Raw genomic sequence first — 12993 nt, 5'->3', positions numbered from 1 at the left:
AGAGATACTAGGAAACATATTTTGGTGACTCAAACCTATTCTAAAATGTTTCAACTTGTAGTATTTGGGTCTAATATCAGGCCATAATCTGTAAATAAATAAATAAACAAACAAACAAAGAAGACTGAATTGTAAAAAAGGGATTATATGTAAAGAATTGTTGATGTCCTCTTCCTGACAGAGAAGGGAAGAATGACTCAAGAAATGCACTGAATCACTGCTCAAACTGTTTAAATTATACAGACAGTTACATTCATTGGCCTCAACGTCCTCAATTTGTTTTTCTTGTCACACTGACCGCTTCATATTGTAACAGATAGCAAAGTCTGATGTTTTCCAAATCTATAGTCACTCAAATGTCATTATGAGGAATAAAGCATCTTATCCTTTCTTGGTTTCTCTGTTCCTAGGGATGTCTCAATGCTATTTGCCTTCATTAGTTTGCTCATTATGCTTCCCACTTGGTGGACATTATCTTCCTGGCTGGTGTGGGGAGTGATTCTGTTTGTTTATCTGATCATAAGAGCTTTGAGATTATGGAGAACAGCCAAACTACAAATGACCCTAAAAAAATACAATATCCGTTTGGAAGATATGGCAGCAAATAGCCGGGCTTTTACTAACCTTGTAAGAAAAGCTTTACGTCTCATTCAAGAAACTGAAGTCATTTCCAGAGGATTTACACTGTGAGTTCACATTTTATTCTATTTTTTAAATGATTCTTTTTTACTACATAGTTAAAGGATGGTATTTATTACCTATTTTCATTTGTGTGTTGCATTCACAGGAAAGAAGTAGGTTTCTCTTTAACACTTATTAAGGCCTATTAAATGCTAAGTGAAGGAATAAAGACATTATATGCTAGATTGAATACGTAGTATGATTCTGCTTGTCTACTTTGAGAAACCAAAGTACTTTGAGAATTATACTGATTTCTGATTATTGCCATGTGATTACGTGAGATAAAATATAGAGTACCTAACACTGAACCTAGCATGCAGTTGTTACTCAGTAAATGCTTGTGCCCTTTACTCTCTGTCAAATGCCATCTTTCTCCAGTTTATATAATAGATATATCTGACGTGAATTCATTTTGAAAAATCTCAACATGTATTACTAATACTCTTTATGTAAATATTTTTTAGCTATTATGGCATTGACAATCTCAGAATATTATGCAAATCGTGATATTTCACGTTCCCACAGGAAACTAAATATTCACCCAACTAAGCTGTGTGTGTATTAAGTTATAGGATATACTGGCTATTATTTACTCTATTATTGAAGGGAAAGTTATACTTATTGAGCACCAACTATGTTCCATATACTATGCTAATCACGTTTACATACAACTAAAGGCATACAGTTGTAAGTGGTAGAGGAAATATTCAAATCCATTTTATCTGACTCTAAAGCCTGTTCCCAGTATACTAGGCTGCCTGCTAAACACTAACAGAGAACAGTTGTACTCTTGTCTAGTATATTTAATAATTTATATAACATTCAGCATCTGTAGATGGGAGAAAGTAGGTATATGATGAAGAATAATTATTGCTCTTAATTAGTTATATCTGGAAAATCATGAAAAGTGGGGAAGAACCTCTGGTAATCATCTCATCCTCTGCTCTGCTCTAGAATAGCACTTATACAATCTTGACATAAACACTGTTTCTGGAAAATCATAGTGGGGAAATCTCCAGTAGTCATCTTGTTCTTCACTCTGTTGTATTCCACACAACAATCCAGAGACATGAGAGGGATTTTATAACCTCTCTTTCGGCTGAATTCAAAGTATAAGAATCCTCAGTGTCTGTTGCTTTTTGTCCTTCCATTAGTTGAAGTCTGCTTCTTGTTGATAGAGGATAGCAAATTTTAAGTTGTTTGAGTGTCAAATATTAGAAGTTAAAAAATCACACTGAAAATAAAGAGTAGCTACTTTTCATTCTTGACTTGCACGGCAAAATGCAAAGATCGACTGGTTAAGCAAAATGGCTATGTGTCCAACGAATACATGCTTAGGCATGTATTCTGTGCCTTTTGTCATTTTCCAGCTTTTACCCATATGTTTGGAATTGGCATGAAGAGGTAAAGTGAGCCAGTTAGACGTGAGTTACCTGCAGATTATGTTTTCTACCCATTCAAATGGCAGACAGAAATATTGGAAGAAAATGTGCTTCATTTGTCTCTAGCTAACTGGATAGTAGACTGAAAAAATAAATTATGAGGAATAATAAATCTTGAATTATAATTTTTTAGAAATACTTTCAGTTTTTAAAACTGATTCAGTAAAATGGAGCACAAGCAATAGTGCCATATATTGAAATCGTGAATGCTATTTTTTTTCTGCTTCAGTTTGTCCTCTGTAGCAAGTAATTTAACCCTTTATCATTTTCACACCCTTATTTTAAAATAAACCTGTCAATTATTATTCTCTGCTTTTTACAGATTTTTCATGCCTGAATATATTGTAGTATGATTTAACATTTTTAAAGTTTTGAGCTAGGTGTCTTATTTTACAGTGGTTATAGTGTAAAAGATTTACAAATGCAAATATTTTGTTTTACTATTGGGAGAGGTTACTGGTTAAGTGAAAAAAAACTATTATCCAATAACTATGTAATATTTAATCATGCATACTTTCCATTACAAAACATAATACATTATGTGTCATTGTTACAAATAGGTACATCCCATTAATCTTGTGGAAAGTGCCATGAAATGTGCTTCCTCTTGAACAGTTTTGAGAGTAGTTATGCTACTACATGGTAACCCTTACTTTGCCTTTCTACTTGCATTCCCCTGTTGGCCACTGGTCCTGTTACCTTTCTGCATTCCCTACTTCATTTTGAGTAGGTAAGTGCCAGTGGCAGCAGGTGGGTAAGTAATTTTGCCCTACTTTTATGAATGTACAGAATTTATTTTTATATAAATTTGCTCTGTACAAATGAACAAATATATGATTAATGAACCTATGTAAATGTATATTAAGAATGTGAAAGTGTTTATAATTAAGGCCTTCATACTTCCTATAGATATAGGTTTTGAAAACTAAATGTAAAGTAGTTCCACTTTAGTATATTTTAGCAGGTAAAGTGTCTGTATAAAAAAGATGCAAATTCTTAAACATTCCTATATTTCTATTATATCTCAATTAAAATTGATTGTTCCGTCACATCAGAGGAAGCCTTTACTTTTTGAGATTTTTAATTTTTGATTTATCTTTTTCTGGTGACTATATATGTATCAGAGGACTGGCTATTTTATGAGAACTAGGTTGGGGTACTGATAATCATTTTCTAATGAAAATCATAAAAAAGGAATTTCTTTTCTAAGTTTAATAGAATTTTGGATTTAGAAAACAAAAACTTTAGGACACCTGTACAGTTGTATCACATTTTACTTTTCAAGTTTGCTTGACAGGGTCAGTGCTGCTTGCCCATTTAATAAAGCTGGACAGCATCCCAGTCAGCATCTCATCGGTCTTCGGAAAGCTGTCTACAGAACTGTAAGAGCCAACTTTCAAGGAGCAAGGCTAGCTACCCTATATATGCTGAAAAAATATCCTTTTTTTGTCTATACATGAGAATAAGCAATGTTTCTGGAATCCTGAATGTAGATATTATAGTTGCTTCCTGTAAAGTTAACTAGAAACTGCACTATTTGAATCTAAGTTCCATCATCACAACTATTTTAAAACTGGAAGTGCATTCCAGTGGGAATGACGATAACAGACAAGAATAAAGTTCTTCTGCTCTTGTGTGGCTCATTTTTACAAGGAAAAAACTTGAAGTCCCTTTTTTTATTGGTCCAAAGAATAGTCAGAAGAACCTGGCTTTGCTAGGTCTAACATTTTAAAAAATTTTTGAACATGGCAAATTTGTGTCATGACATGGTTATGAACTGGTAACAGGAAATCCTTCTCTTTTCAAAAAAACAGAGGGTCTAGAATCAGATTGAAGTCAGGAAATTAGTTCTATTAACCAGAAAATAAAGGTGTGTAAGATTTTTATTTTATTAGAGATTCATAGATGAGATAAATTATGAATAAATGGAGGGCAAAAAGACCTTCATGTTGCTGGGTACAGTAGCACTGATAATAAATATAATGCTTACAGTTTACAGAATGCTTTATGTTGTATTATTATTTCCTTACGCAAATCTTCCGAGCTGGGTTTTCTCATCTCCGCTTTGTAAGAAAACTAAAATAAAGGTTAAGTGACTTGCTCAGTGTCACACATCTAGTAATAGGTGAAGCTGTAGGATTTATAACTTATATATATATATATATTTTTTTTTTTCTTTTTTTTTTTTTGTCTTTTTCTTGACCGGCACTCAGCCAGTGAGTGCACCGGCCATTCCTATATAGGATCCGAACTCGCGGTGGGAGCGTCACCGCGCTCCCAGCGCCGCACTCTCCCGAGTGCGCCATGGGCTCGGCCCTGGTGAATATTTATTGAGCATAAACTGAGTGCCTCATGGAGTGTATAGTTTAATGTGGAATGAGAGGAGATAGCCTAACAAAGATTGCAGATTGTATGAGTTCCCTGTGCCAGTCACTTTTCTAGAAACTGAGGAACTAGCAGTGAACAAGATAGACACAATCCTTGTTCTCATAAATGAGATAATCAATAATAAATAAAAAGCTGATATTTTCAAATATAATAATTGTTATAAAGGAAAAAAAAAAAACCCAGGGGAATAGAATAGAGAGTGATTGTCTGGGATGCTGCTTTTGATTGGATGGTAGGCAAAAGCCTCTGAAGAGCCATTTAAATGAGTTTTGAATAATGAGAAAGAGCTGGGGGAAGAGTGTTCCAGTGAGATGCAGGAATGAGTTTAGCATGATTGAAGTATAGAAAGAAGACCATCTTAAGTGGAGCGCAGTTAAGTTGGGGATTGGAGTATGAAATGAGATTCAGAGGTAGGCAGAGGCCAGATCATATTCTCCATAAAGAAACTTTAAGGAATTAAAGTAAAAAAGAATTCATCAACCATTTCTTTGAAAAGACCAGTAACAATACTATGTAAAGAGCAGAAATATACAAGATGAATAATGAGAACACAGTGGTAACCATAGATGTGGAAGATATTAAAATATTTATAAGGGGATAATATATGTAACTCTGTAGCAGCAACTTTGAAAATTTAGGGGGAAATGGTTAATTTCTTCTAAAAATACAAATCTTCAAAACTGATTTAGGAAGAATTTAGAAGCTTGATTGGATAAAGTATATTCCTTTTTAAAGAGAAAACACCTGTTCATATGTAAACAATGGAAAATATGCAACTATTAAACAATGATAGAGTTCTTGATGCACTACTGTGGAATGATCTCCAAATTATATTAAGTGAAAAAAAAGTAAAGTGCACAGAGCAGTATTTATAGTACCCTTCCATTCATGCAAGAAAGGGACTGTGTATTTATGTAGGGATAAATATGTGTGTATTTATTTGTGTACGTGTGTGTGTGTGTATATCTACATATACCCAGACATACACACATTTATATTTGGATTTGCTTTTATGTATATATGCATAAAATATCTTGAAGAATATACAAGATGCTAGTGACAGGGATTGCCTTTGCTTTTGAATAGGAGAACTAGGTGGCTAGGCAAAAGAGATGAGAAGCAGTTTTATTATACCCCTTAATACCTCATGAATTTTGAATCCTGTGAATATATTACACATTCAAAAACTAATTGAATGAAAAAATTTAATTATCAAGTCCAGATGGTTTTATTAAAAAATTTTTTTTAGACTATAGAAAAGGTTAGAAAGCTCCCCATATCATTTTATTTATAAAAATACTATAATAATCTAACTATCAAAACATGATGCATTGCAAAGAATAAAAACTCTATACTAATCTCACAAATGGAAATACAAAATATCTAAATAGAATATTTATAAATTTAATCTAGCACCATATCGAAATATTATTATAATGTGACCAAATAGGAATATGCTGGAAATACAAAGATAGTCAAGTATCAGAAATTGTATGGATAAAATTCTTTATAAAAACAAAGCAGAAAAATCATTCCTGATTGATATTGATATATGTTCATAAGGAAGAGAACAGAGGAAAAAGTAGTTTATGCCAAACAACTTAGATAGAATAGGCTTAGTGCTACTTATATCAGTAGTCTGGGTATTTCAGATATATGTTCAATTAATGATGTCCTGCAGTATGCAGACTGGGAGGAAAAGAGAAGTATTTGCTATAGCATAATGAGGGTCTGAGCCAAGACACAATAAAATATGCAATACAGCTCAAAAAGGTAGATGTCAAAAATAACTAAATTAGCACTGTGTTAACTTTTGAAGGATTGAACTTTTTATAATTTAGACATAAAAATTTTATTCACAAGTATCCTATAAGATAACTGAGATGTTAATATGTTAGATTTTAAGATTTAATTTCTGTTTAAAAACTGATGTAAAGTCTCTTGATGTAAAAGATCAAAAAAAAGATTAGTAAATGTAATTTTGGACAATTTTATTCTACCTTTTATGCTTTCCTAAAAAAAAGGCTTTGTTTATTGCCTTAACCTAATTTAACCTACCCCCTGAACTCGGAGAGTGACAATATAACCAACTACATCTGTGTGGTGCCTTTTAAGGAGCTGGGCCTTGGACTTAGTGAAGAGCAGATTTCAGAAGAGGAAGCACATAACCTTACGGATGGCTTCAGCCTGCCTGCTTTGAAGGTAATCCAGTTGTGGAGGGGAAGGGCTGAAGAAAAGGTAGATACACTTGAATTGTGCCTGTGCTTTCTGAACGTAAATGGTGCACCTGTTCCCCTTCATTGTTTGCTGAATACTGTCATCATAAATGTCTTAATGATGCTTGTGGTGCTGTCTTTCAAAGATGAGAGCATCATAAAGATCAGATGAGGAGATATTTATATTTTGATGTTAAAATTCTTAAAATTCTTAATGTAAGAAATGCCTTAAATTACAGTTTGGAGATAAATGAATGTACTTTAATTGGAAGCCAATATGAGTGATTTTTATGACTAGTAATTTGTTTCAACAAACATAAATAAAGCATTTAGTGAGATCTACATCTTCCCTTGGAAAATCTCCAAAATTCTTGTCTAGACCAAGATTGTTTTTTCATATATTAAAAGCCACATAAAAGAATACATTTGGCTACATAAAAAACTAAACTTTAAATATTGCATATTTTAAATGCAAACAAGCTAATAATAATTACAATGATTCATAACAAAGGGCTTGAATTCTTTCTATATAAAGAGCTCTAAGGTGTCTAAAACCTGCAAAAGATAGGTCAGGTATGTGAACTGGTAGTTCACAAAAGAAGAAATACAAATGGCTGATAAATATGTTAACACTTTCAATCTTAGTAATGAAAGAAATAGAAATAAAAGTCATAAGTTAACCGTTTTGCCAAGGATATTTAAAGGTTGTTAATATTATAAATGAAGATTCAGTGAGACCTCACACACTAGTTGTGAAAGTATAAACTGGTTTACTTCAGCAGTGAGTACCAATATTCATAAATGCGTATACTCTTTAGTCCAACAATTTTACTCTCACAGATTTATCTTAGGAAGTAATCAAAGATATACCCAAAGGTTTATGATATTACTACAGCAGCAAATATTGGAAACAAATTAAAAGTTTCATAATATGGAATTGATAATGACTTATGGTACATACATTTGATGAACTACTTTGGAGTTAGTAGCAGATAAATGTTGAAGAAAATAATAACACAGAAAAACATGAGTTAAAGCAAGTTACAAAATCTGTGTGTGCAGTGAGATTCCAGTAGTACTTTAAGAAGTCAATCTAAATGTCTTAAATTCCTTTTTCATAATTAGCAAGCTCTTAGATATTTTTGTTTCTAGTCTTTAAAACTCTCCTGTTATCACAAAAATCAATCTAAGTGCAGTTGACAGCATTTATCAAGATCCATTTTGTTTTGAGACCATATTTTAAATTTTCTAATCCACATAAATGTCCTAATTCTCCTTTGTTTTTTGGTCTTTCCTGTTATTTGAAATTTGTCTTGACTTATTCCTACCCTCATTTAAATCCATCTCAATAAATGGCACTACACAACTTAAACTAGGAACCTGTGGCACGATCTTTCTTGTTGTTGTTGATTGGGGGTTTTCTTGGTGGCTGGCCAGTACTAGGATCCAAGCCCTTGACCTTGGTGTTATCAAAATGAGAATGGTGGTACTGGGGACTGAACATCTTTCTCATCCATCATTTTTACTTTATCATATCCAGTCCATTAGCAGATTCTTGTGTCATTTCTATCTTGAAAATGTATTTTAAATCCATCCACTTTTCCATATCTCCTATCACTGTCCTAGGCCTAGCTACCATCATCTGTTACCTAGGCTACTGCAATAGTTTTTTTCTTGGTTTCCTTAGTTCTCTAAAGTTATTTGTTTCAGAATGCAATTTGACCTACAAAGAACCTTTTAAATGATTTGTCCTTTGAATCAGTAATTCCACTTCTATAAATCTTTCTTAAGGAAATTATTCTAAATATAGTCAAGCTTTATGTACCAAGTTGCTTAATAGCTTTGTGTTTATAATAGTGAAAAATGGAACACTGCCTAAGTGTTCAGCAATAGAGGAATGGCTGCATAAATCATGGTAGACCCACATGGTGAGCCATTGTGTAGCAGCTACAACGTGCTTATGAAAATTTTGTGAAAACTTGGAGAAATGTTTGTTTCCAGTAAAACAATCAGGACACATAAGTATATACATGCAGTATGATCACAACTCTGCTGTTTTTTTTTTATTTTTTATTTTTTGGTGGCTGGTTGGTAAAGGAATTTAAACCCTTGACCTTAATGTTATAACACCATTCTCTAACCAACTGAGCTAACCAGCCAGCCCCACAACTCTGTTTTTTAAAAAAGAATGGGAGAAAATACCAGGATACTAATAGCTACTCTGTGGGGAGGTGGGACTGTAGGTAATTTCATACTTCCAAATTCAATATCGTGACCATGCTTAACTCTATAATTGAAATAAAGTTTTTTTCAAAGGACAATTTGAGAGATTCTTAATGAAGAAAATTGAGCAGACCTGGATTTATATTTTATCCCTGACTTTGATTAACCATTTGATCTTAAATAAGTTATTCTTTGAACTTATCTCACTTATAAAAAGAGGTTATCATATCTACCTTATAACGTGTTAGATTAAATAAAAGGACATAAAAAAATACCTAGAACAAGATTTGTCATATAGTGGGTACCAAAAATGGTGATAGCTATTATTCTTTAAAAAGGAGTTGAAGAAAGAATTACGGCATTTCTTCATTTCATTTTTAAATTATTTTTTGTTTATTTATCAAAGTGTCTCGTGATTTCCCTATTTCTTTATGTTCTCTGTGTATCGTTTTTAAAAGCTTGTTAAATCCTGAATTGTATTCTAGCTTAAGTGTAGGCAGTAAAGAGAAAAAGGACCCCATGGAGTCAGACTTTTCTAGGTTTATCTCTAGCTTCATCACTTGACTACTGATGTCTTGAGCAAATCATTGCTTCTATGTTTATTAAAATTTAATAATCACAATACTTACCTCCAAAGCATTAAATATTTGCAAGTCCGGTGCCTGGTGTAAAGTAAGCAATTAATAAATGTTAGCTGAATTTTCAAATTTCATCTTATCTGAGCTGCTCTAAAATGTGAGACTTCTTCTCTGTTGTTGTCCCCCCACCCAGTGATTTTGATTATGACTGGATCCTTTTTGCTCACCCATACTGTTTTCTCAATCAGACTATAATAGTGTTTTTATATTTGCTTTATTTTGACCTATAACTAATCTATAACCAAACTCAGTATTTGAGTTGGGTTATTACCAAGATTATCAAGCTCTGAAGCCTTATCTATAGAGTTTATAAACTGCCAAGAACCCCTGTAATGTTCAAAACTTTGTTGCCACCTTGTATAGTTGCCATTGTGCCCACATAGTTTTAAAATGGATTTTGTAAGTTAAATTTTAAAAGCAACTTCTCTCTGAAAGGAACAATAGTAAATCTTTATAAAAAGATCTAGTGAAAGATATCTTTACAGGTTTACAAATACGTATTCCCATATGCTGTGACTACACAATTTGATAAAACATTCTTGGCTAATTTTAGAGTTAGTTCAAGCTCAGCTATATTCATTATTTAGGATAAAGTGAAGAACTTAAACCAGAAGTTAAGATAAACAAATTTTTGGTTTGTTTTAAATGTTGGCCAATATTTTTATTGATCTAGTCCTTTTTTCTTTCTTTCTTTTTTTTTTTTTTTCATAGGTTTTGTTCCAACTGTGGGTGGCACAGAGTTCAGAGTTCTTCAGACGGTTAGCCCTGTTACTTTCTACAGCCAATTCACCTCCTAGGCTCTTGCTTACTCCAACACTTTTGCCTCATCGTATTTTGTCTGATGTGACTCAAGGTCTACCTCATGCCCATGCTGCCTGTTTGGAAGAGCTTAAGCGCAGCTATGAGTTCTATAGGTACTTTGAAACTCAGCACCAGTCAGTACCACAGCGCTTATCCAAAACTCAACAGAAATCAAGAGAACTGAGTAATGTTCATACAGCGGTACGCAGCTTGCAGCTCCATCTGAAAGCATTACTGAATGAGTAAGTTTAGAAGCCATATAAGGAAATGTCCCTGTGATTAGCAAGCTTCATTCTTGTTCCATTGTGGTTGTTGGCTCATGTCCTAGCTAGAAAGAAGAAACCAAATTGAGACATGCAACATGAAGGATGGTTTATAGCTACAAATGTAGCAGAGAAACAAGTGATTTGTTAAGTACTGTAATTTATAGTTTTGACTTTTCCCGATTTCAACAGAAAACCTAGAAAGATAGGACAAACTCAGAGGTTGTTCATTCTTTTTGAGAGCTGAAATGGAGAAGGTTATGAAGAATGAGCTGTTTTTAACCCTCTTAAGGTAGGGCTCTTAAACTAAAACCTGCAGTCTGAGAGAAATATCTGCCAGCACAACAGTTCATAACAAGAGGCATTGTTGTGTAGATGAAGAGTACTATATTGCTATTTTTCTAAAGAAATTATAGCAGATCTAAAAATTTTTCTGTAACACAAGACAAGCTTTTTGGCTCCAGTTGAGTACTGTATTAGTCCACTTCTGTTTATAACAAAATACATGGAATTGGGTAATTTGTAAGAAAATGAAATTTATTGTTTACAGTTTTAGAGGCAGCAAGTCCAAGGTCCACAGAACACACCTGGTGAGAGTCTTTTGGTCATGGCTTTGAGGCAACGCAGGGGTCTCACATGGCAGAAAATGGTGGAACAGAGAGAAACTAACCTCCTTATTCACTCTCCTTTTAAAGCCCTCAGAACCACGCCTCTGACCACCATTATTAATCCATTCACTATGGTATTGTCCTGCAATCTATTCACCTCTTCAAGGTCCCGTCTTTCAATTATCATAGTAGGGTTTCCCACCCTTTTAACACTGTCACAGTGGGGGTCAAGTTTTGGGGGGTACACTCAATCCAGGCAAGTAGTAAAATGTACTATCTACAGTTTATATTTGTTGATCTACTTTGCATGGTATTATTGGTACTGTGCCTTAATTTCCAAATTTTTATATCCCACTTTCATATACCTTTATCAATAGAGAATACTATTTTCATGTATTTCTACATGGAAATTTTCAAGTTTAAAAATTGAGTCGAGGCATATAATATGAATACAGTCATTTCCTGTGAATTTTTTTTTTTTTAAAGATGACCGGTAATGGGATCTTAACCCTTGTCTTGGTGTTGTCAGCACTACGCTCTCCCAAGTGAGCCACAGGCCGGCCCCCCATGAAAATTTTTTCTAACAGTTAAATATTCATAATGTAGTACTGGATCAAATGAATGATTGGGTTCACGTTGTGTTGGTAATTTAGTGAGCTGGTAAAGTTGTTGCTGTACTTGATCCTGGATACCAGGCAAGAAGTGGGAGGGGGAAGGCAGCAATTAATTTTATAAAATAAGAAAATGGATCAAATGGACTTGACATATCAGTAAAATCAAAAGGCTATGTTAACTGGAATGAGGGAGGATAAGATGTACAAGAATAGGAGCTTACGGTTGGAAAGACATTTTGAGAAGATAAGTTTTTACCCATTAGCTGAAGGCCTGGGATAGGTATATATAAGGCTGATATAAAGGTGAGGGCATAGGGAAAATAAAGTGTGAGGTGGGTGTGTTTGAGTGCTCTATATCTGCTGTTCTAAGAAAGCAGGTGAATGCTAACCTGACTTTTAGCCCTGTCTCCTACAGAAAACTTGGGTGATAGGCCATCTCCACTTGAGTCGGTGGCAAAGATTGGATCATCATCAGAGGAAAATAAGATTTCAGTGGAAAGGTAGTATTAGGCAAAGCCAGAGTCTCCAAAGAACTCATACAGGACATACTGGAATGCATTAGAGTGAGGGAAGATGGCTCGGGGAAGGAGGAGTACTACATTGGGTGGACATGAACATGAAAAGAGGAGCTTTATACCTTGAACAGGGATCGTGGATTATTCATGGGAAGTATGTGTCCTGTTTTAAAGTGGAATATTTTATATATGCTACTATCTGTCAGTTCTCTAAGTATTTTAACGAGAAAGTGTTTCAGTCACAAACCATCATATCTGATTTGCTCAATAGTGCTGCCACTTTTAAAGGTGTTGTCTAAAAAAATGTCTTGTTTCATATTTCAAAATCCTCTTTTTGTGTTTCACTCCTCTCTCTCATTTGCCCGCTTTGCTGCTCTTCCCACTCTCAGTGCTCAGTGCAGGACCATATTGTTTCCTGCTTACACTAGGGCATCAACCTCTAACTGTTCTCCCCGTCTCCAGAGTGCGCACTGCCAGTTTAATGTTACTGAGGCATATACAGGTTGAGCATCCCTAATCCAAAAATTCAAAATCCAAAGTGCTCCAAAATCTGAAACTTTGGAGGCATGGACATGATGCTCAAAGGAAATGCTCCTTGGAGCAT

At 34.0% G+C, this 12993-nt stretch overlaps 1 protein-coding gene across 3 annotated transcripts in view; it reads left to right on the top strand.

The window, feature by feature from the left end:
- Positions 1 to 12993, top strand: part of VEZT (vezatin, adherens junctions transmembrane protein) — a 62725-nt gene that overhangs the window by 32602 nt on the left and 17130 nt on the right. For 2 of the 3 annotated variants that reach the window (XM_063075209.1, XM_063075210.1), the window contains 4 exons: positions 411 to 686; positions 3421 to 3558; positions 6566 to 6713; positions 10300 to 10631. In XM_063075209.1, coding sequence (XP_062931279.1) covers positions 411 to 686; positions 3421 to 3558; positions 6566 to 6713; positions 10300 to 10631 — 894 coding nt within the window. Of the gene's footprint in view, positions 1 to 410; positions 687 to 3408; positions 3559 to 6565; positions 6714 to 10299; positions 10632 to 12993 lie in introns of all 3 variants that reach the window. The other variant, XM_063075208.1, reaches the window with a different exon arrangement.

Source organism: Cynocephalus volans, chromosome 12 (assembly GCF_027409185.1).
Source record: "Cynocephalus volans isolate mCynVol1 chromosome 12, mCynVol1.pri, whole genome shotgun sequence".
Lineage (NCBI taxonomy): Eukaryota > Metazoa > Chordata > Mammalia > Dermoptera > Cynocephalidae > Cynocephalus > Cynocephalus volans.
This window is presented reverse-complemented; position numbering and strand designations above follow the sequence as displayed.